Consider the following 21,272-nt stretch of genomic DNA (forward strand, 5'->3'; position numbering starts at 1 on the left):
ACACAAGCTCAGTATCAGGCCTGACAGAGGCTCGAAGTCTGGAGTCACAAACACAAGCTCAGTATCAGGCCTGACAGCGGCTCGGAGTCTGGAGTCACAAACACAAGCTCAGTATCAGGCCTGACAGCGGCTCGGAGCCTGGAGTCACAAACACAAGCTCAGTATCAGGCCTGACAGCGGCTCGGAGTCTGGAGTCACAAACACAAGCTCAGTATCAGGCCTGACAGAGGCTCGAAGTCTGGAGTCACAAACACAAGCTCAGTATCAGGCCTGACAGCGGCTCGGAGTCTGGAGTCACAAACACAAGCTCAGTATCAGGCCTGACAGCGGCTCGGAGTCTGGAGTCACAAACACAAGCTCAGTATCAGGCCTGACAGCGGCTCGAAGCCTGGAGTCACAAACACAAGCTCAGTATCAGGCCTGACAGCGGCTCGGAGCCTGGAGTCACAAACACAAGCTCAGTATCAGGCCTGACAGCGGCTCGGAGTCTGGAGTCACAAACACAAGCTCAGTATCAGGCCTGACAGCGGCTCGGAGCCTGGAGTCACAAACACAAGCTCAGTATCAGGCCTGACAGCGGCTCGGAGCCTGGAGTCACAAACACAAGCTCAGTATCAGGCCTGACAGCGGCTCGAAGCCTGGAGTCACAAACACAAGCTCAGTATCAGGCCTGACAGCGGCTCGAAGCCTGGAGTCACAAACACAACCTCAGTATCAGGCCTGACAGCGGCTCGGAGTCTGGAGTCACAAACACAAGCTCAGTATCAGGCCTGACAGCGGCTCGGAGCCTGGAGTCACAAACACAAGCTCAGTATCAGGCCTGACAGCGGCTCGAAGCCTGGAGTCACAAACACAAGCTCAGTATCAGGCCTGACAGCGGCTCGAAGCCTGGAGTCACAAACACAAGCTCAGTATCAGGCCTGACAGCGGCTCGGAGCCTGGAGTCACAAACACAAGCTCAGTATCAGGCCTGACAGCGGCTCGGAGTCTGGAGTCACAAACACAAGCTCAGTATCAGGCCTGACAGCGGCTCGAAGCCTGGAGTCACAAACACAAGCTCAGTATCAGGCCTGACAGCGGCTCGAAGCCTGGAGTCACAAACACAAGCTCAGTATCAGGCCTGACAGCGGCTCGGAGCCTGGAGTCACAAACACAAGCTCAGTATCAGGCCTGACAGCGGCTCGGAGCCTGGAGTCACAAACACAAGCTCAGTATCAGGCCTGACAGCGGCTCGGAGACTGGAGTCACAAACACAAGCTCAGTATCAGGCCTGACAGCGGCTCGGAGCCTGGAGTCACAAACACAAGCTCAGTATCAGGCCTGACAGCGGCTAGGAGTCTGGAGTCACAAACACAAGCTCAGTATCAGGCCTGACAGCGGCTCGGAGTCTGGAGTCACAAACAGAAGCTCAGTATCAGGCCTGACAGCGGCTCGGAGCCTGGAGTCACAAACACAAGCTCAGTATCAGGCCTGACAGCGGCTCGGAGTCTGGAGTCACAAACACAAGCTCAGTATCAGGCCTGACAGCGGCTCGGAGTCTGGAGTCACAAACACAAGCTCAGTATCAGGCCTGACAGCGGCTCGAAGCCTGGAGTCACAAACACAAGCTCAGTATCAGGCCTGACAGCGGCTCGAAGCCTGGAGTCACAAACAGAAGCTCAGTATCAGGCCTGACAGCGGCTCGGAGCCTGGAGTCACAAACACAAGCTCAGTATCAGGCCTGACAGCGGCTCGGAGTCTGGAGTCACAAACACAAGCTCAGTATCAGGCCTGACAGCGGCTCGGAGTCTGGAGTCACAAACAGAAGCTCAGTATCAGGCCTGACAGCGGCTCGAAGCCTGGAGTCACAAACAGAAGCTCAGTATCAGGCCTGACAGCGGCTCGAAGCCTGGAGTCACAAACAGAAGCTCAGTATCAGGCCTGACAATGGCTCGAAGCCTGGAGTCACAAACACAAGCTCAGTATCAGGCCTGACAGCGGCTCGAAGCCTGGAGTCACAAACACAAGCTCAGTATCAGGCCTGACAGCGGCTCGGAGACTGGAGTCACAAACACAAGCTCAGTATCAGGCCTGACAGCGGCTCGGAGCCTGGAGTCACAAACACAAGCTCAGTATCAGGCCTGACAGCGGCTCGGAGTCTGGAGTCACAAACACAAGCTCAGTATCAGGCCTGACAGCGGCTCGAAGCCTGGAGTCACAAACACAAGCTCAGTATCAGGCCTGACAGCGGCTCGGAGTCTGGAGTCACAAACACAAGCTCAGTATCAGGCCTGACAGCGGCTCGGAGCCTGGAGTCACAAACACAAGCTCAGTATCAGGCCTGACAGCGGCTCGAAGTCTGGAGTCACAAACACAAGCTCAGTATCAGGCCTGACAGAGGCTCGAAGTCTGGAGTCACAAACACAAGCTCAGTATCAGGCCTGACAGAGGCTCGAAGCCTGGAGTCACAAACACAAGCTCAGTATCAGGCCTGACAGCGGCTCGGAGTCTGGAGTCACAAACACAAGCTCAGTATCAGGCCTGACAGAGGCTCGAAGTCTGGAGTCACAAACACAAGCTCAGTATCAGGCCTGACAGCGGCTCGGAGTCTGGAGTCACAAACACAAGCTCAGTATCAGGCCTGACAGCGGCTCGGAGCCTGGAGTCACAAACACAAGCTCAGTATCAGGCCTGACAGCGGCTCGGAGTCTGGAGTCACAAACACAAGCTCAGTATCAGGCCTGACAGAGGCTCGAAGTCTGGAGTCACAAACACAAGCTCAGTATCAGGCCTGACAGCGGCTCGGAGTCTGGAGTCACAAACACAAGCTCAGTATCAGGCCTGACAGCGGCTCGAAGCCTGGAGTCACAAACACAAGCTCAGTATCAGGCCTGACAGCGGCTCGGAGCCTGGAGTCACAAACACAAGCTCAGTATCAGGCCTGACAGCGGCTCGGAGTCTGGAGTCACAAACACAAGCTCAGTATCAGGCCTGACAGCGGCTCGGAGCCTGGAGTCACAAACACAAGCTCAGTATCAGGCCTGACAGCGGCTCGGAGTCTGGAGTCACAAACACAAGCTCAGTATCAGGCCTGACAGAGGCTCGAAGTCTGGAGTCACAAACACAAGCTCAGTATCAGGCCTGACAGCGGCTCGGAGTCTGGAGTCACAAACACAAGCTCAGTATCAGGCCTGACAGCGGCTCGAAGCCTGGAGTCACAAACACAAGCTCAGTATCAGGCCTGACAGCGGCTCGGAGCCTGGAGTCACAAACACAAGCTCAGTATCAGGCCTGACAGCGGCTCGGAGCCTGGAGTCACAAACACAAGCTCAGTATCAGGCCTGACAGCGGCTCGAAGCCTGGAGTCACAAACACAAGCTCAGTATCAGGCCTGACAGCGGCTCGAAGCCTGGAGTCACAAACACAACCTCAGTATCAGGCCTGACAGCGGCTCGGAGTCTGGAGTCACAAACACAAGCTCAGTATCAGGCCTGACAGCGGCTCGGAGCCTGGAGTCACAAACACAAGCTCAGTATCAGGCCTGACAGCGGCTCGAAGCCTGGAGTCACAAACACAAGCTCAGTATCAGGCCTGACAGCGGCTCGAAGCCTGGAGTCACAAACACAAGCTCAGTATCAGGCCTGACAGCGGCTCGGAGCCTGGAGTCACAAACACAAGCTCAGTATCAGGCCTGACAGCGGCTCGAAGCCTGGAGTCACAAACACAAGCTCAGTATCAGGCCTGACAGCGGCTCGGAGCCTGGAGTCACAAACACAAGCTCAGTATCAGGCCTGACAGCGGCTCGGAGACTGGAGTCACAAACACAAGCTCAGTATCAGGCCTGACAGCGGCTCGGAGACTGGAGTCACAAACACAAGCTCAGTATCAGGCCTGACAGCGGCTCGAAGCCTGGAGTCACAAACACAAGCTCAGTATCAGGCCTGACAGCGGCTCGAAGCCTGGAGTCACAAACACAAGCTCAGTATCAGGCCTGACAAGCTCAGTATCAGGCCGGACAGCGGCTCGGAGCCTGGAGTCACAAACACAAGCTCAGTATCAGGCCTGACAGCGGCTCGAAGCCTGGAGTCACAAACACAAGCTCAGTATCAGGCCGGACAGCGGCTCGGAGCCTGGAGTCACAAACACAAGCTCAGTATCAGGCCTGACAGCGGCTCGAAGCCTGGAGTCACAAACACAAGCTCAGTATCAGGCCTGACAGCGGCTCGAAGCCTGGAGTCACAAACACAAGCTCAGTATCAGGCCTGACAGCGGCTCGGAGTCTGGAGTCACAAACACAAGCTCAGTATCAGGCCTGACAGCGGCTCGAAGCCTGGAGTCACAAACACAAGCTCAGTATCAGGCCTGACAGCGTCTCGGAGACTGGAGTCACGAACACAAGCTCAGTATCAGGCCTGACAGCGGCTCGAAGCCTGGAGTCACAAACACAAGCTCAGTATCAGGCCTGACAGCGGCTCGAAGCCTGGAGTCACAAACACAAGCTCAGTATCAGGCCTGACAGCGGCTCGGAGCCTGGAGTCACAAACACAAGCTCAGTATCAGGCCTGACAGCGGCTCGAAGCCTGGAGTCACAAACACAAGCTCAGTATCAGGCCTGACAGCGGCTCGAAGCCTGGAGTCACAAACACAAGCTCAGTATCAGGCCTGACAGCGGCTCGGAGCCTGGAGTCACAAACACAAGCTCAGTATCAGGCCTGACAGCGGCTCGGAGACTGGAGTCACAAACACAAGCTCAGTATCAGGCCTGACAGCGGCTCGAAGCCTGGAGTCACAAACACAAGCTCAGTATCAGGCCTGACAGCGGCTCGGAGCCTGGAGTCACAAACACAAGCTCAGTATCAGGCCTGACAGCGGCTCGAAGCCTGGAGTCACAAACACAAGCTCAGTATCAGGCCTGACAGCGGCTCGAAGCCTGGAGTCACAAACACAAGCTCAGTATCAGGCCTGACAGCGGCTCGAAGACTGGAGTCACAAACACAAGCTCAGTATCAGGCCTGACAGCGGCTCGGAGCCTGGAGTCACAAACACAAGCTCAGTATCAGGCCTGACAGCGGCTCGAGACGGACGCCACACCACCAACCTCTTTCTTGCTGCTGTCCAGCTCCTTCTTAGCCTTCACAGCAACCGCTTTGATTTTGTTCATGCGCTCCTCCTTGTCTTTGCTGGCTTTCCTCAGCAGTTCTGCACAACAGAAGAGTCATAAGGAGTGTTAAGGGAAATGGTTTACAGAAGGCTCATGGAATTAAGAGTGTAACATGAGCGAACATACCCATTTCATGAGATAACTCTTTCATTTTTTCATTTTCATCAGACACCGATGACTCTTTGCACGTCTGAAAAGTGACAATCGAAGGAAAGAAATGCAAGATGTCACTGTTACAAATTCTAGAGTAATTCTGTAGAGTAATTTAAAAAAAGTAGTTATGTATTTTTTATTGAACATTGTTTACTCCAACGAGGAAAAAATAAAGATAATTGTGACTTTTCTCAAAATTCTGACTTCTTTTCTCAGAATTGCCTGACTTTATTTCTCACAATTCAGAGATTATAATTCGCAGTTCTGACTTTAGAACTTGCAATTCCACTTTTATAACTCACAATTCCAACTTTATTATAAACAATTCAATTTATAATTTGCTATTCTGACTTTATTTCTCGAAATTCCGACTTTATGCAATTCAGAGTTTAACCTATAGCTTGCAATCCTGACTTTATTTCTTGCAATCCTGACTTTATTTCACACAATTCTGACTTTATTTCTCGAAATCCTGAATTTATTTCTCGAAATCCTGCCTTTATTTCTCGAAATCCTGCCTTTATTTCTCGAAATCCTGCCTTTATTTCTCGAAATCCTGCCTTTATTTCTCGAAATCCTGCCTTTATTTCTCGAAATCCTGCCTTTATTTCTCGAAATCCTGCCTTTATTTCTTGAAATCCTGCCTTTATTTCTTGAAATCCTGCCTTTATTTCTTGAAATCCTGCCTTTATTTCTTGAAATCCTGCCTTTATTTCTTGAAATCCTGCCTTTATTTCTTGAAATCCTGCCTTTATTTCTTGAAATCCTGCCTTTATTTCTTGAAATCCTGCCTTTATTTCTTGAAATCCTGCCTTTATTTCTTGAAATCCTGCCTTTATTTCTCGAAATCCTGAATTTATTTCTTGAAATCCTGCCTTTATTTCTCGAAATCCTGAATTTATTTCTTGAAATCCTGCCTTTATTTCTTGAAATCCTGCCTTTATTTCTTGAAATCCTGCCTTTATTTCTTGAAATCCTGCCTTTATTTCTTGAAATCCTGCCTTTATTTCTTGAAATCCTGCCTTTATTTCTTGAAATCCTGCCTTTATTTCTTGAAATCCTGACTTTATTTCTTGAAATCCTGCCTTTATTTCTTGAAATCCTGCCTTTATTTCTTGAAATCCTGCCTTTATTTCTTGAAATCCTGACTTTATTTCTTGAAATCCTGACTTTATTTCTTGAAATCCTGACTTTATTTCTTGAAATCCTGCCTTTATTTCTTGAAATCCTGCCTTTATTTCTTGAAATCCTGCCTTTATTTCTTGAAATCCTGCCTTTATTTCTCACAATTCTGACTTTATAATTTGCAATTCAGAGATTATATCTCGCAATTCTGACTTTATTTCACGCAATCCCAAACACAAAAATGACATGCAGTCTGGTCTCTCTTGTAGTTCTACTCTGCTATTCTTTACTTCCACATTCCAAATCCGGAAAGGTACGTTGCATGATCTGCTTATAGATACGGTCTTGTTTGGAAACAAGAAAACATTTTAGCCAGCATTAGAAACACACAATACCTGTAGGAGACCAACTTCTTCTTTGAGTTGAGATATTAGAGTGTCTTTGTCAGCAAGAACCTGTTGGAGCTCGTTGGCCTCGTGAACCTGTGCGTCCGTTTCGTCCGCCGGCTCTTTTTCCTCTGAGCTCTGGCTCAAGTCAGCAACTTGAGTAAGCAGGCTGAGGTTTTCTGCCCTCAGCTTTTCATTCATGGCTTGGACTTCACTCAGGTCCTTCTGCAACCCCTCTGTATCCAACAGCACCTCCTCCAGACTGGCCTTCAGCAGGTGCTTCTCTCGGAGGAGCTCGTCGACGCGCGCCTGACGCTCCTCTGCGGACTGTCTCGCGCTCTCCAGCTCAGCCATCAACCGCTCTACGCTTTCATCACTCTCCTCCAAACTCAGGTGCTTCGCGCGGAGGAGCTCGTCGATGCGCACCTGACGCTCCTCCGCCGACTGCCTCGCGCTCTCCAGCTCAGCCGTCAACCGCTCTACGCTTTCATCACTCTGCTGGGTCAGGACAGCTTTCTCCTCCAGACTGGCCTTCAGCAGGTGCTTCTCTCGGAGGAGCTCGTCGACGCACGCCTGACGCTCCTCCGCCGACTGCCTTGCGCTCTCCAGCTCAGCCGTCAACCGCTCTACGCTTTCATCACTCTGCTGGGTCAGGACAGCTTTCTCCTCCAGACTGGCCTTCAGCAGGTGCTTCTCTCGGAGGAGCTCGTCGACGCACGCCTGACGCTCCTCTGCAGACTGTCTCGCGCTCTCCAGCTCAGCCGTCAACCGCTCTACGCTTTCATCACTCTGCTGGGTCAGGACAGCTTTCTCCTCCAGACTGGCATTCAGCAGGTGCTTCTCTCGGAGGAGCTCGTCGACGCGCGCCTGACGCTCCTCTGCGGACTGCCTCGCGCTCTCCAGCTCAGCCGTCAACCGCTCTACGCTTTCATTACTCTGCTGGGTCAGGACAGCTTTCTCCTCCTGAGATTTACTCAAGAGATGGTTGATAAGCGTAGAGACATCCGACGTGCCATCCAGCTCCGTCTCGGAGAAACTCTGCTTGAGGATTTGAGCGATGTGGCTCCGAACATCAGAAAGATGCTCCTGACTAGCATCCATGTCTCGCCGAAGGGCGTTTCCCTCTTCCGACAGGCACACGATCTGAGCCTGGAGACGTTTGATGGTGTCTTGACACTCCTCCTGTCTGGCTTGAAGAGCAGAGCGCTCCTTCTCGAGGAGGTTTATACGCTCGTCCTTTTCCACGCTCACCGACAGCAGCCGATTCTCCAGCGCACTGACCTGCGCGAGCTGAGCCTTGTGTTCACGTTCTGATTCACATGCCATGAACTTCAGTTTCTCCTCCAACTCTAGCACAAGAGTCTCCTTGTGTTCACGTTCTGATGCCATGAACTTCAGCTTCTCCTCCAACTCTAGGACAAGAGTCTCCTTGTGTTCACGTTCTGATGCCATGAACTTCAGCTTCTCCTCCAACTCTAGGACAAGAGTCTCCTTGTGTTCACGTTCTGATTCGGATGCCATGAACTCTAGCACAAGAGTCTCTTTGTGTTGTAGATTGCCCAGTATTTCTTCCGTTTTGTTCCTTAGGTCCTCGAAAGACATCTTGCCTGCGTGGTCCGGCATGTCATCTGCATTAATGTGCTCTAACAAACTGTCCCTCTCCTGGAAGAAGCTCTCAAGTTCCTCCTGCAGACCCTGAAGCGAGGACACGGTTTGCTCCTTCATGGCTCTGTATTGCTTCATAAAGTGCTCTGTTCCGTCTCTGAGATTATTATGTGTGATCATGCTCTCATCTTCAGGAGGAGGCGAACGTCTGTCTTGCGAAGAGTTAATAACGTGTTCTGGCTGATCTCTTTCTGCACTGGAGCTAAAGCAAGCTTCCAGTTGCCTTGAGTCTTTGTTGTGGGACTCTTCTAAGGTTCGGACGTCTTCATTAGAGATGCTGTGTGCGTCTCCGCTTTTGCCCACAGATGCTTCACCACTGTCTTTGCTCATTTGAAGCTCATTGATTGTGAATTCCAGTTCTTCCTTCTCCACAGTGAACTCCTCTCTGACCTGCTTCAGCTCAGACTCCAGCTCCACCTTCACATTTCTAAGAAACACGAGCTCTTCTTGAAACATCATGTTTTGAGCCTGCAGATCCTCCAGGGCTAGTTTCAGGCCGCCGCCCTCGTCGCTGGAGTCGTCCGAGGCCGAGGAGTCTGCCGCCGGCTCCGGAGGCGCTGCTCGATTGCTGTCCTCCTCTTCCTCCTGGACGTCCTGCAGGAATCCCTCCTTCAGCGCCAGCTGCTCCGAGAGCTCGTCCTGAAGCAGGAGCAGGCGCTCGCGCTCCCTCTCGAAGTCCGCGGCGTTCAGCTCCATCTGCTCCTCCAGGTACCGCAGCTCGTCCTCGCACTGCTTGCTCAGCCTCTCCATCTCCCTCTGCAGATTCTCCACCTCCTGCTGGGACTCGGTGAGGCTCATCTGGTGGGCTTCTCGGAGCGCTTCGGTCGTGGCCGTCCACTGCTGCTTGGCTTGCTGCAGCTCTTCTTGAGTTCGAGATAGCGTGGACTCGTATTCAGTGCAGGCTGCCTTAAAGCCAGCAGTGAGCTCGGCTGTGCTTCTCTGCATTTCTGTACACTCTCTATTCTTTAAGTCTAGCTCCTCCTGAAGAGCTGCTAATCTTCCCTCTGTTTCCTGCAAATACATTTCAAATAAAGTCATTGCTTATTTACAGTGGATTTCATGTTTTATCAAAGGTGCAGTGTGTAATATTTAGGAGGATCTGTTGACAGAAATGCAATATCATATAGCCTACATAACTATGTTTTCAGTGGTGTATAATGAACCGTTATGTTTTTATTAGCTTAGAATGAGGCATTTCTATCTACACACCACAGGTCTCCTTACATCGACATGTTTCTACGGTGGCCCTGAACGGACAAATGCGTTTCGTCACTATGTTGTTCTTCATGATAAGAAGCGAGCTAAAGTCAGCAAATAAAACACTGACACAATGATGAACAGGTAACACTAATATTCACAATAACATGTCATTTTACTGAATAATTCAGTAAATATAATTTCTTAATTTATCTTTGTAAATAAACCTCATTGCTGAACTGCTCTCTGACGACGACATCACTTGTTCTTCAACAACTTCAACTTCTGTTCGCAACCTCACCACTAGATCCCGCTAAACATTACACACTGCACCTTTAAATGTACTGTTACCGAAAGAACACATGACACTCACAAACTGTTAGTTACCTGAGCTTGTTTCCTGAGCTCCTCGTGCTCTCTGCGCTGTAACGCCAGGCTCTGCTGACTCTCGGCCTTCTCCTGCAGCACAGCGCTCATCCGCTCGCTCAGCTCCTGTAGGCATCACCAACCCAAACACTGAAACACATCCGTGCTGCGGATCGCTCTGATGTGCAAACATATCAATGCTTAGCAAGGTATCCTAACAGTACAGAATCTATGGTTTTAGCCCAGTTGCTCTTCCACCGTCAGGCCGGATGGTTCTCAGCACTATAAGGAAGGGTTACTCTTCAGCATGACTTGGCCTGGATCTCTCGCCTCTAGTGTGCTGGAGGAACGGCTGTGCTGACGTGAGGAGGCTGTTTAAGTGTAGTATAGTCTAAATAGGGGCTTTTGCAGAACCCAGTTCTAGGATCTAGCCACCAGGGTGGTTCAAGTGACGTAAGACCCGCGTGTTGTTGTGACTTATTTTGACGGAGCTGAGAACTACCGAGCTTACGATTACGTCACGGCGTTAGCTGGAGGCAAAACTGATTCGGTTACATAATAAGGAGCTAAAAATATTATTATTATTAAAAATGAAATGTCATCTTGTTGTGTTGTTGGGTGCAAGAACCAACGGAGTACAGGCTCCCATTTGAAATGTTATCGCATAATGTTTTGGGGATTATTTGTGAATCATCTATGATTGTATAGCCTACATTGTTGTGTTTGATTGTGACTAGACTTTTTGAAGAACGTGGTCAGAATGAATAATCAAATACATAGTTAAAAAGTTAATTTGCTATATCTGAAAATATTCACATCATTAAAATGGCCCAGTGATGTCACTCTTTACATGGTCGTCTTCTGGCCTTGGCGCTGGCTCGGCAGAACTGCGGATCGAACCACACAAGTCGTGTGCGTGACCACTCGACCGAGGTAACGCTAATCCTGTCAGATCGTCCATCGTTGAGTGTGTACGGGTCGGCCAATCTGGTTCCGTCCGTTAAAATTTACTTTTTCAATCGCGGTCCTGGACAGGTCGTGACCTTACACATTAAGATAAAATCGGATTTTGTCCAGTCATTGTTAAAGAAAACAAGCTAATAAAACTGGCGTTAGTGAAGCGGCCAGAGGGATCGCTCCACCTAAGCTCATGTTTACTGACTGAAAATATCTATTCTCCATTAGTGTAGTGAGCAAAAACATAATCATAGACACTCATATAGCAGTATATTACACATGTTTGTTCTTGTTAACACCGCGCCAGCTTCTTTGGCTATTTTTTAATGGTCGAAAACCATACTAGAGTGAATATTTTAAAACAGAAACTTCTCCTGTTCTGTATGATCCGATCATGGTCCGGTGTTCATAAACTTAGGAATTACATGGACTCTTATATTAACCACATGACATAAGAGTTCATATAATTCCTAAGTTCATGAACACCGGACCTCGAACCTCTGATATCATGTGGTTATTTGGTGTCCTTTTTTTTCTTTTGGAAAGAAACCTAAATTTACCTCGAAACCGGCGTGCAGAAAATACAGTTTTGTGAGAATCGCCCTTCAATCTGAGGGTTTACTTTGCTGGATATAGCAAATGACGACAAAATAATAATAATTGTGTTAAACACTAAATAAATCTTCATTAATTGCAAAAAAAGCGTGAATTCTAATCTACGGACACTCCTACTTAAAGGCACACTATGCAAGAATTGTACCTTCATATAACAGCTTCGAAATAATTTTGATGGTAAACGGACTCGTAGTAGGGCGACATCAGGCCGTGAGTGCAGAGACTGCTCTGCGCCAGTGATATTTACTGGGGCTGGGGTAAACGATTATTAATAAAACGATTAGTTGGGCGATTATTTTATCGATTAGTCCACTAATCTAACGACTAATTGGACGCTTAATATAACAATTATTTTTCTGTTGCTCGATTAATAAAAACCCTGGCCTGGACATTGCTTGGCTCCGTTAACTGACATTGGCGAACTAGCGTACTGAATCATGATACTATAAGCTGGCTAACGTTAGTCTAACCTTATGTATTTGACTCGTAAACGTATTAAAAATAAGCAACCTTCTATGCACAGTCACACATTATCATATTATTATTATTATTAGTATTTTTAATACATGGAGATGTAGCTAAATCTATTGTACAGTAGATAATATCATTATTTCTGTACATTTTTTCAAAGTTAAACCAAACTTTTATTTTGACGGGTTGCCGTGAAGACCTTGAGTTTCTGTGTGTGTGTGATATGACGATAGTTTTTCTCAAAACGGTAAAATGCTCATGAAGTGACTCTCAGAGCGGCTCTGGAGATGAATTTCATCATGTCATCATATCGTGAGGCAGCAGAGACTGAAAACAGCGCGAGCGTCACTCGTTCTTCAGTGTGTGTGTGTGTGTGTGTGTGTGTGTGTGTGTGTGTGTGTGTGTGTGTGTGAGGTAAATGAAACCACGCGTCTGCGCCATCCATTCACACAGAGACGAGCAGAACATGCAGGGTTAATATTTAAATAGTCTTTTTGCAGTTTAATATACACAGACGCTATATTGTGGTATAGGCTACAGTGATCATAGTAAAAAAGTTCGTCTTGAGCCCGCGCTGAGATAAACACGGAAGCGGCAGAAAGCAGCGCCTATTGGTGGGTACCGAATATACCCGGTACTATAGAAATGCTGGTACCGTCACATTTTCAGTACCGACCGGTACTTTGACAACACTATTGGGAATTCTGTGAAGAGGTTGCGGTTTCGGTCTCCCACGTGTGTGTGGCGAGCTGTACCTCCGGGAACGGTGCAAAAAATAAATAAAGAAGTGTCGACGAAAAAATATGACGTCGACGTAATTTTGATGCGAATCGTCGACGCGCCGCTACAGCACTACTTTTTACGACAGTAACGCGAAATATCATGACGACATCAGGCCGTGAGTGCAGAGACTGCTCTGCGCCAGTGATATTCACGACTGCAACGCTAAATAAAAGTACTCCACAGCGGCTCTAGGGGTCGCTGTTTGACAAGAACAGAAAACTGCATAGTGTGCCTTTAATGTCCAGAAAAGTGTATGTCCCCGGATGGTTGGCTGACCTGGATGACGGAGGGATCTGCTGAGCCGGACGCGGGGCGCTTCAACACCTCCACCTCCTTCTCCAAATCTGCTTATAAAAACGTTTGAAAAATATACAATATTCAGAGTTTACAAATAGATATGTGTTGAAGCAACTATTATAATCTTACCTGCACACTTTGACTTCATCCTCTGCATAGCCACCATCTGTTTCTTTGCAAACTTGATCAGATCCTCTTTCGAGAGTGTGTCCAACTGTAGGAGACAGAAGAACACAGAGATCAGTCTGCCATGCTTTAGCTTCAGCTTCAGCGCTCTCGTTCTTCAGCCGCACACAGAGAGCACATCCGATCATGTTTCAGAGGTTACTGGACCAACACAACACTAATGCTGGAAGTGTCACTCAATGAAGGATCTCACCTTGGATTTGCCTGACTGTCCTGCAGGTGACGTCACGGACTCGACGTTCGCGTCATGCGGTGACGTCACGGACTCGGCGCTCGCGTCATGCGGTGACGTCACGGCCTCGGCGCTCGCGTCCTGCTGCAGGTGTAAAGCGTTAATGAGACAATCCTACAATCCCTGTGTTAATTATGACCTATGCAGGATCACAGTCCACGAGAATACTGCATCTCTACAATATGAGATGTAACGTTAGTCATTCTCATATCGTACTGTGGGATTGCCATGATGAACCTTGAGGCAACATGTAAATACCAGGGTATTAATGGAACAGGGTAATGCATTCCCTGTGACAGCCCCCACTCTTCCTCACTAATGGGTTAGACTCAGGTCACTACCTTAACACATTTAGCTGATCAACAATAAGACTCATTTGCATGCATTAATGATTGTTCGTTTAAATCAATCTATACACAGCTTCAAGAGCAGCTTTACGTGTTTAAACTTCAGCGACTAACCTCCATTCTCGTGCGGAATCACGAAAGACAGCTGCTTAAACCGGGAATGGCTGGGAAAAGATCATTTATTCACACATCTACTGCGTGTAAACATATCTAGCATATCTGTGCTGTTACTTCCGCCTTCGGTACTTCCGCAGCAGCGCGAGGGAGGATCAGCCAATCGCGTTCGTTTTTCGAACCGGATTACCGCCACGTCACTGTTTGTTTTGGTTGCCACGGCTGTATGAATGACGTCTCGACTGTCCAATCACAGGCGGCTCGTGCGGTGCTCCAGCTGACCGGATTGGCTAGTCAGAGCAGAGGCGGGACTTGATGGCGCAGGGAAAGGATTGGCGTTTGTCATATCCACAGACGCAAATAATATAATGTTTTTATTTCACTGACAGCCTAAATCTTTCCTTATTTTAGCCTAGACGTATATTAGTGCCATAATTGTTGCACAATATGAATTTCAAACATGTCTTAGGCATAAATAACAACATTTTAATTCTAAGCATATTGAAGTTGATTAAAATAATAATAATTAGAAACATTTTACAGCATTTTGAACCACCATATATCACAATTTTCCCTATATCCCCGGGCCTAGCCCAATTTCATGATAAATACAACACTTTAGGTGATTCTCTCCTAAAATCTATAGGTGTTTTTTATTTATTTATTTTATTTTATTTTTTACATTGGCATATCGGTAAAGTGTTACGGAATGCAAAAACAGGCTAACATATACGGTTTATCCATGTTTAAACATGGTCTTTAAAATAAAACTGTACAATAGTTGGAGAGAGTCACTGAGAGTGACCAGTGATCGTGAAGTAATGTTTAAAGTTGAAGAAGTAGTGCATTTAAAGTTCTGGGGGGATATTTTACCATCTAAATCGTTGTATGTCAGCGATAGGAAATCATCCATTCTTCAGACCACTTCTCCACCCTGCTGTTATTTTGTTCACTTTATTATGTAATTTCATAAAATCAGCAAAAACATATTCAGTGACAATTAAAACTGACTATTATCAATAATGCAATACTAAAAAAGTGAACAAAAACACCTTTTAGGCACTTGTATCTGAAAACAATTTTCTTTTTTAAATCATGCGTTTGTGAGAAAGAAAGTTAAATTCATACACAATATATTTTCTGATGATTTATTGACTGATAAGCTTTTAAAGATGCATGAGTTGTCTCAGATAATGTACAAAGTGCCCATAAATTAAAAGTATTCATTTGTCCCTAACAGGGTGGACAGTTGTGATCTTTCATTTCATTTATTTTGTGTTACATTTATTTACCAGAGCTTGACCAAAATAATTTTTCAAATGTTTTACATCACCCTATCATGACAAAAATGTATTTAAAAACTGAGTTTGATTTTCTACATTTTATTACGGCCAAAAGGCACAGAATATCAGGCATGATCCTCGTTCAATAGAAAACAATCCAAAAGAACAGAAGACACTGTAGACAACACTGTAGGCGGGGCCCAGTGTGAGGTAGTGGAGGCGGGGCTCAGTGTGAGGTAGTGGAGGCGGGGCTCAGTGTGAGGTAGTGGAGGCGGGGCTCAGTGTGAGGTAGTGGAGGCGGGGCCCAGTGTGAGGTAGTGGAGGCGGGTCCAGTGTGAGGTAGTGAGGCGGGTCCAGTGTGAGGTAGTGAGGCGGGTCCAGTGTGAGGTAGTGGAGGCGGGGTCCAGTGTGAGGTAGTGGAGGCGGGGCCCAGTGTGAGGTAGTGGAGGCGGGGCCCAGTGTGAGGTAGTGAGGCGTGTGAGGTAGTGGAGGCGGGGCCCAGTGTGAGGTAGTGGAGGCGGGGCCCAGTGTGAGGTAGTGGAGGCGGGTCCAGTGTGAGGTAGTGATGCGGGGCCCAGTGTGAGGTAGTGGAGGCGGGGCCCAGTGTGAGGTAGTGGAGGCGGGGCCCAGTGTGAGGTAGTGGAGGCGGGGCCCAGTGTGAGGTAGTGAGGCGGGGCCCAGTGTGAGGTAGTGAGGCGGGGCCCAGTGTGAGGTAGTGGAGGCGGGGCCCAGTGTGAGGCAGTGAGGCGGGGCCCAGTGTGAGGTAGTGGAGGCGGGGTCCAGTGTGAGGTAGTGAGGCGTGTGAGGTAGTGGAGGCGGGTCCAGTGTGAGGTAGTGAGGCGGATTTTAGTGTGAGGTAGTGAGGCGGGGCCCAGTGTGAGGTAGTGGAGGCGGGGCCCAGTGTGAGGTAGTGGAGGCGGGGCCCAGTGTGAGGTAGTGAGGCGTGTGAGGTAGTGGAGGCGGGTCCAGTGTGAGGTAGTGAGGCGGGGCCCAGTGTGAGGTAGTGAGGCGGGGCCCAGTGTGAGGTAGTGGAGGCGGGGCCCAGTGTGAGGTAGTGGAGGCGGGGCCCAGTGTGAGGTAGTGAGGCGTGTGAGGTAGTGGAGGCGGGGCCCAGTGTGAGGTAGTGGAGGCGGGGCCCAGTGTGAGGTAGTGAGGCGGGTCCAGTGTGAGGTAGTGAGGCGGGTCCAGTGTGAGGTAGTGGAGGCGGGGCCCAGTGTGAGGTAGTGAGGCGGGGCCCAGTGTGAGGTAGTGAGGCGGGGCCCAGTGTGAGGTAGTGAGGCGGGGCCCAGTGTGAGGTAGTGGAGGCGGGGCCCAGTGTGAGGTAGTGGAGGCGGGTCCAGTGTGAGGTAGTGAGGCGGGTCCAGTGTGAGGTAGTGGAGGCGGGGCCCAGTGTGAGGTAGTGAGGCGGGTCCAGTGTGAGGTAGTGAGGCGGGCCCAGTGTGAGGTAGTGAGGCGGGTCCAGTGTGAGGTAGTGAGGCGGGGCCCAGTGTGAGGTAGTGGAGGCGGGGCCCAGTGTGAGGTAGTGGAGGCGGGGCCCAGTGTGAGGTAGTGGAGGCGGAGCCCAGTGTGAGGTAGTGAGGCGGGTCCAGTGTGAGGTAGTGAGGCGGGTCCAGTGTGAGGTAGTGGAGGCGGGGCCCAGTGTGAGGTAGTGAGGCGGGTCCAGTGTGAGGTAGTGGAGGCGGGGCCCAGTGTGAGGTAGTGAGGCGGGGCCCAGTGTGAGGTAGTGGAGGCGGGGCCCAGTGTGAGGTAGTGAGGCGGGGCCCAGTGTGAGGTAGTGGAGGCGGGGCCCAGTGTGAGGTAGTGGAGGCGGGGCCCAGTGTGAGGTAGTGGAGGCGGGGCCCAGTGTGAGGTAGTGAGGCGGGTCCAGTGTGAGGTAGTGGAGGCGGGGCCCAGTGTGAGGTAGTGGAGGCGGGGCCCAGTGTGAGGTAGTGGAGGCGGGGCCCAGTGTGAGGTAGTGGAGGCGGAGCCCAGTGTGAGGTAGTGAGGCGGGTCCAGTGTGAGGTAGTGAGGCGGGCCCAGTGTGAGGTAGTGAGGCGGGTCCAGTGTGAGGTAGTGGAGGCGGGGCCCAGTGTGAGGTAGTGAGGCGGTGCCCAGTGTGAGGTATTGGAGGCGGAGCCCAGTGTGAGGTAGTGGAGGCGGGGCCCAGTGTGAGGTAGTGAGGCGGGTCCAGTGTGAGGTAGTGGAGGCGGGGCCCAGTGTGAGGTAGTGAGGCGGGGCCCAGTGTGAGGTAGTGGAGGCGGGGCCCAGTGTGAGGTAGTGATGCGGGGCCCAGTGTGAGGTAGTGGAGGCGGGGCCCAGTGTGAGGTAGTGAGGCGGGTCCAGTGTGAGGTAGTGGAGGCGGGGCCCAGTGTGAGGTAGTGAGGCGGGGCCCAGTGTGAGGTAGTGAGGCGGGTCCAGTGTGAGGTAGTGGAGGCGGGGCCCAGTGTGAGGTAGTGAGGCGGGGCCCAGTGTGAGGTAGTGGAGGCGGGGCCCAGTGTGAGGTAGTGAGGCGGGGCCCAGTGTGAGGTAGTGGAGGCGGAGCCCAGTGTGAGGTAGTGGAGGCGGGGTCCAGTGTGAGGTAGCGGAGGCGGGGCCCAGTGTGAGGTAGTGGAGGCGGGGCCCAGTGTGAGGTAGTGGAGGCGGGGCCCTCAAGCGCACCGGTCAGCGGTAACACCGCCCTGACAGCCATTAATCTGTAGCTGTAACCAGAAGCAGGAGTTATAGTGGAGAACGTGGCATACGGCACACTCAGTTGTGTGTTAATGGAGCAGAAAGAGAATGAGAGGATCAGAGGCTGAACAAGGCAGATGTGAAGCAGTCTGTACTACAAACACACCTGTAGATCAACTGTCAATCATAATCATAATGTAGCTAATGATTTCTCCTTAATGGACCCATTGACTGATTCACTTCCCCTCGTAATGGAATTATCAGGCCCAATGAGTGGGAATGACGTGGCAGACGAGCTCGTTCAGTTCCGGCGCTCATATTATTTGCAGAGCTAAATCTAACCTCATAATCCTCATGTTTATGTCAGAGTTCATGTTAGCTAATCCACACCAACGCAGGGCATGAGTCAATGTTAACATGTTTTGCTAACCATCAGTTTGGGCCAGTCTATCACTAAACCATTTAGTGAAATCCTGACAGATCCTTAAAGATGTGAGGCGGATCACGCCGGCTTTTCCTTTATTTACTGCGCATCTTAATTTCCTCTCCTTTGAAACGGCATCAGATGTGAAGGAGGAGAAGAAGTCACGCATCAGCCATCATGTGCAGCTGTGTTTCTCAATTACAGTGATGAGGAGCATTCAGTGTCAGCGTCAGCGTCAGTGTCAGTGTCAGTGTCAGTGTCAGTGTCAGTGTCGACACCATGAGCTGATCCAGTCGCCAGTGATCCCGCAGTACACACTGTACAGTCAGACAGGGCTGGGATCCGTAAAGGAGTCGTTCACTTCAGAATGAACATCTCCTGATAGTTCACTCTCCTCCACGTCATCCCAGATGTTCACGTCTGTCTCTCTTCAGTGGAACAGAAATGCAGGTGTGTGAGGAACACACTCCAGATGTTCTCCATATAGTGACTTCAATGGTCCAGCGGGTCGAAGGTCCAGATGTGAGTTTCAGCTTCAAAGTCTCTCACGATCCAGCCGAGGAATAAGAGTCTCATCTAGACACACATTTAATAACAAAATACACATTATATACTTTTAACCACAGATGCTGGTCTTGCACTGGCTGTGATGCGCCACACATTACGTCATCAGGTTGAAAGGTCACGTGTGTTCTAGTGCTTGAACCGTTCCTCAGATCACTGTAGGAGATCTGCACTCTTCTCTCAGTTAAAGGACAAGTTTGGTATTTTACACTTAAAGCCCTGTTTACAGATCGTATCTGATGAAATAGAACGGTTAAGATTAAAATTTGGACACATGCTCCTGTCCCGAGAATTTTAGTTTTATTTAGCGTTTGTGGACCTATTTTGCCAAACGCGTCACACCCAGATTCTTCCGTTGAGAGCTTGAATAATAGACACCAGTTGGTGGCGATAATGCACCTTTGCCGATTGCAAGCAAACCGCTGGCATTTCATTTAATACACAGAAGAAGCAGAAGAAGAAGCGGCGGAGGAATAACGTACCTCACACAGCACATTCAATACAATCAATGGAGTTGGACAAACACTACGATAAAACCTGTTGGAAAGCATCTTTTTCAGCGTTTTTTTTTGGGCCCGTATCAGTGAACACCCCTGACCACTCGGTGAGTTTCACGTCTTTGTAAACGAAAGTTTAATGTGTTTTAGGAAGGAATCTGCCAGTGCACATAGACAACCATTGTGTGGGGGTGGGGGGGAAGCGAAATAAACCCAAAATTCTCGGGACTGGAACATGTGTCCAAATTTTAAACTTAACCGTTCTATTTCATCAGATACGATCTGTAAATAGGGCTTTAAGTGTAAAATACCGAACTTGTCCTTTAAACAGTTTCTTCTCCAGACCTCGAGACTGCCCACGGATAACCAGTGGAAACATGAACAAAAACTCTTTTCTGAGTGGATTTAAATCATTATTTATTAAATGATGAGTGGAGCACATTTTCTACACATTCATTTGACCTGAAAGGCCTCATGACCTCCGACATCCTCAGGAGACATGGGTCCAGGTCGAGGACTAGAGCGGTTTGGGTAGATCAGGCAGATGAGGACCAATAAGATCTATTGCACATCTGGTTAATCATGACGGAGGAGCTCAACAGCAGTCAGTCTTCTCTGGTTCTCCGGTGAATGGACTCATGAGGGACAATGATCTGAGAGCACAGTCACTGTGGACTGAGCGCTGAATACTCACGACTCAGTCGGACCTCAGAGGAATGTCACTGTGCGACTGCCAGTCAAGTCATCTTCATTTATATAGCGCTTTTAACAATGTAGACTGTTTCAAAGCTGCATTACAGAGATAAACGTATAATTTAAGGTAACAGATTGTTTGGCTTTATAGCGGTTCTTGAATAATGTTTCTTTCCAGCTAAAGTTAGTTTTGATTGATTCCCTTCCGTCGTAAAGATCATTAGTTATTAAATTAGGGGCCGCTAAGACGACACCGTTCTCTCTACACAGACTTTACACTGAACCTGTGAGAAACACTGATGCTCACGTGCGCATCAAGAATTAATTCTATAGTTATGTGCGTTTGAATATATGTGCGCAGGTTTGTAATTCCCTACAAACCAAGCCTTACTTGTCTGGCCTTAACATTTAGATACAGAATTTTATCAGGGTAGATACGCAAAACCGAAATTTCATCACAACGCTTAAGAGATACGCATATTTTCCCCAATGCTTTATCTGTAGAGTGGTACAGGGATCCTCTATAGGGAGAGGCTAGTCGGCACTTCAGCGCTGCGGTGTCATCGGGTCCAGGCGAAGGTCCTTCCTCAGATCTGGATACGGCCTGGATCCGGCAGGCTGCGGGAAAACCTCGGGATAAACAAAGACATTAAAATTAGCGCAGATGCCATTCTTCTTATGATGTAACGAGTACATCAGGATTTAAGGGAAGTGTTCCCAGTTCCGGCTGTTCTAATCTATGCAGCCTAACATTGAGTTATAGAAGTCTATAATGTGTTATGTGTATGCTAGGCCGAAGAGATGTGTCTTTAATCTAGATTTGAACTGACAGAGTGTGTCTGCTTCCCGGACAATGTTAGGAAGACTGTTCCAGAGTTTTGGTGCTAAATAGGAAAAGGATCTACCGCCAGCAGTCGATTCTGATATTCTAGGTATTATTAACTGGCCGGAATTTTGAGATGGCAGTAGACGTGAAGGACTATATTGCGTTAAGAGCTCGCTCAAGTACTGCGGAGATAAACCATTTAGTGCTTTGTAAGTGATCAGCAATATTTTAAAATGTATACGATGTTTAATAGGCAGCCAATGCAGTGTTGACAGAACGGGGCTAATATGGTCATACTTCCT

General features: G+C 49.1%; 1 protein-coding gene across 2 annotated transcripts in view; it reads right to left on the bottom strand.

Annotated features, from left to right (window-relative positions):
* gcc2 (GRIP and coiled-coil domain containing 2) overlaps positions 1-14,217 on the bottom strand; it is a 64,614-nt gene extending 50,397 nt beyond the window's left edge. For both annotated transcript variants that reach the window (XM_079617996.1, XM_079617995.1), the window contains exons 1-8: positions 14,035-14,217; positions 13,535-13,657; positions 13,285-13,369; positions 13,135-13,202; positions 10,054-10,158; positions 6,814-9,480; positions 5,267-5,330; positions 5,078-5,178 (exon numbers count right to left, since the gene is read on the bottom strand). In XM_079617996.1, coding sequence (XP_079474122.1) covers positions 5,078-5,178; positions 5,267-5,330; positions 6,814-9,480; positions 10,054-10,158; positions 13,135-13,202; positions 13,285-13,369; positions 13,535-13,657; positions 14,035-14,040 — 3,219 coding nt within the window. In that variant the 5' untranslated portion in view covers positions 14,041-14,217. The remainder of the gene's footprint in view (positions 1-5,077; positions 5,179-5,266; positions 5,331-6,813; positions 9,481-10,053; positions 10,159-13,134; positions 13,203-13,284; positions 13,370-13,534; positions 13,658-14,034) is intronic.
* Positions 14,218-21,272: the final 7,055 nt, after the last annotated feature.

Source organism: Phoxinus phoxinus (assembly GCF_949152265.1).
Source record: "Phoxinus phoxinus genome assembly, chromosome: 7".
Taxonomy (NCBI): domain Eukaryota; kingdom Metazoa; phylum Chordata; class Actinopteri; order Cypriniformes; family Leuciscidae; genus Phoxinus; species Phoxinus phoxinus.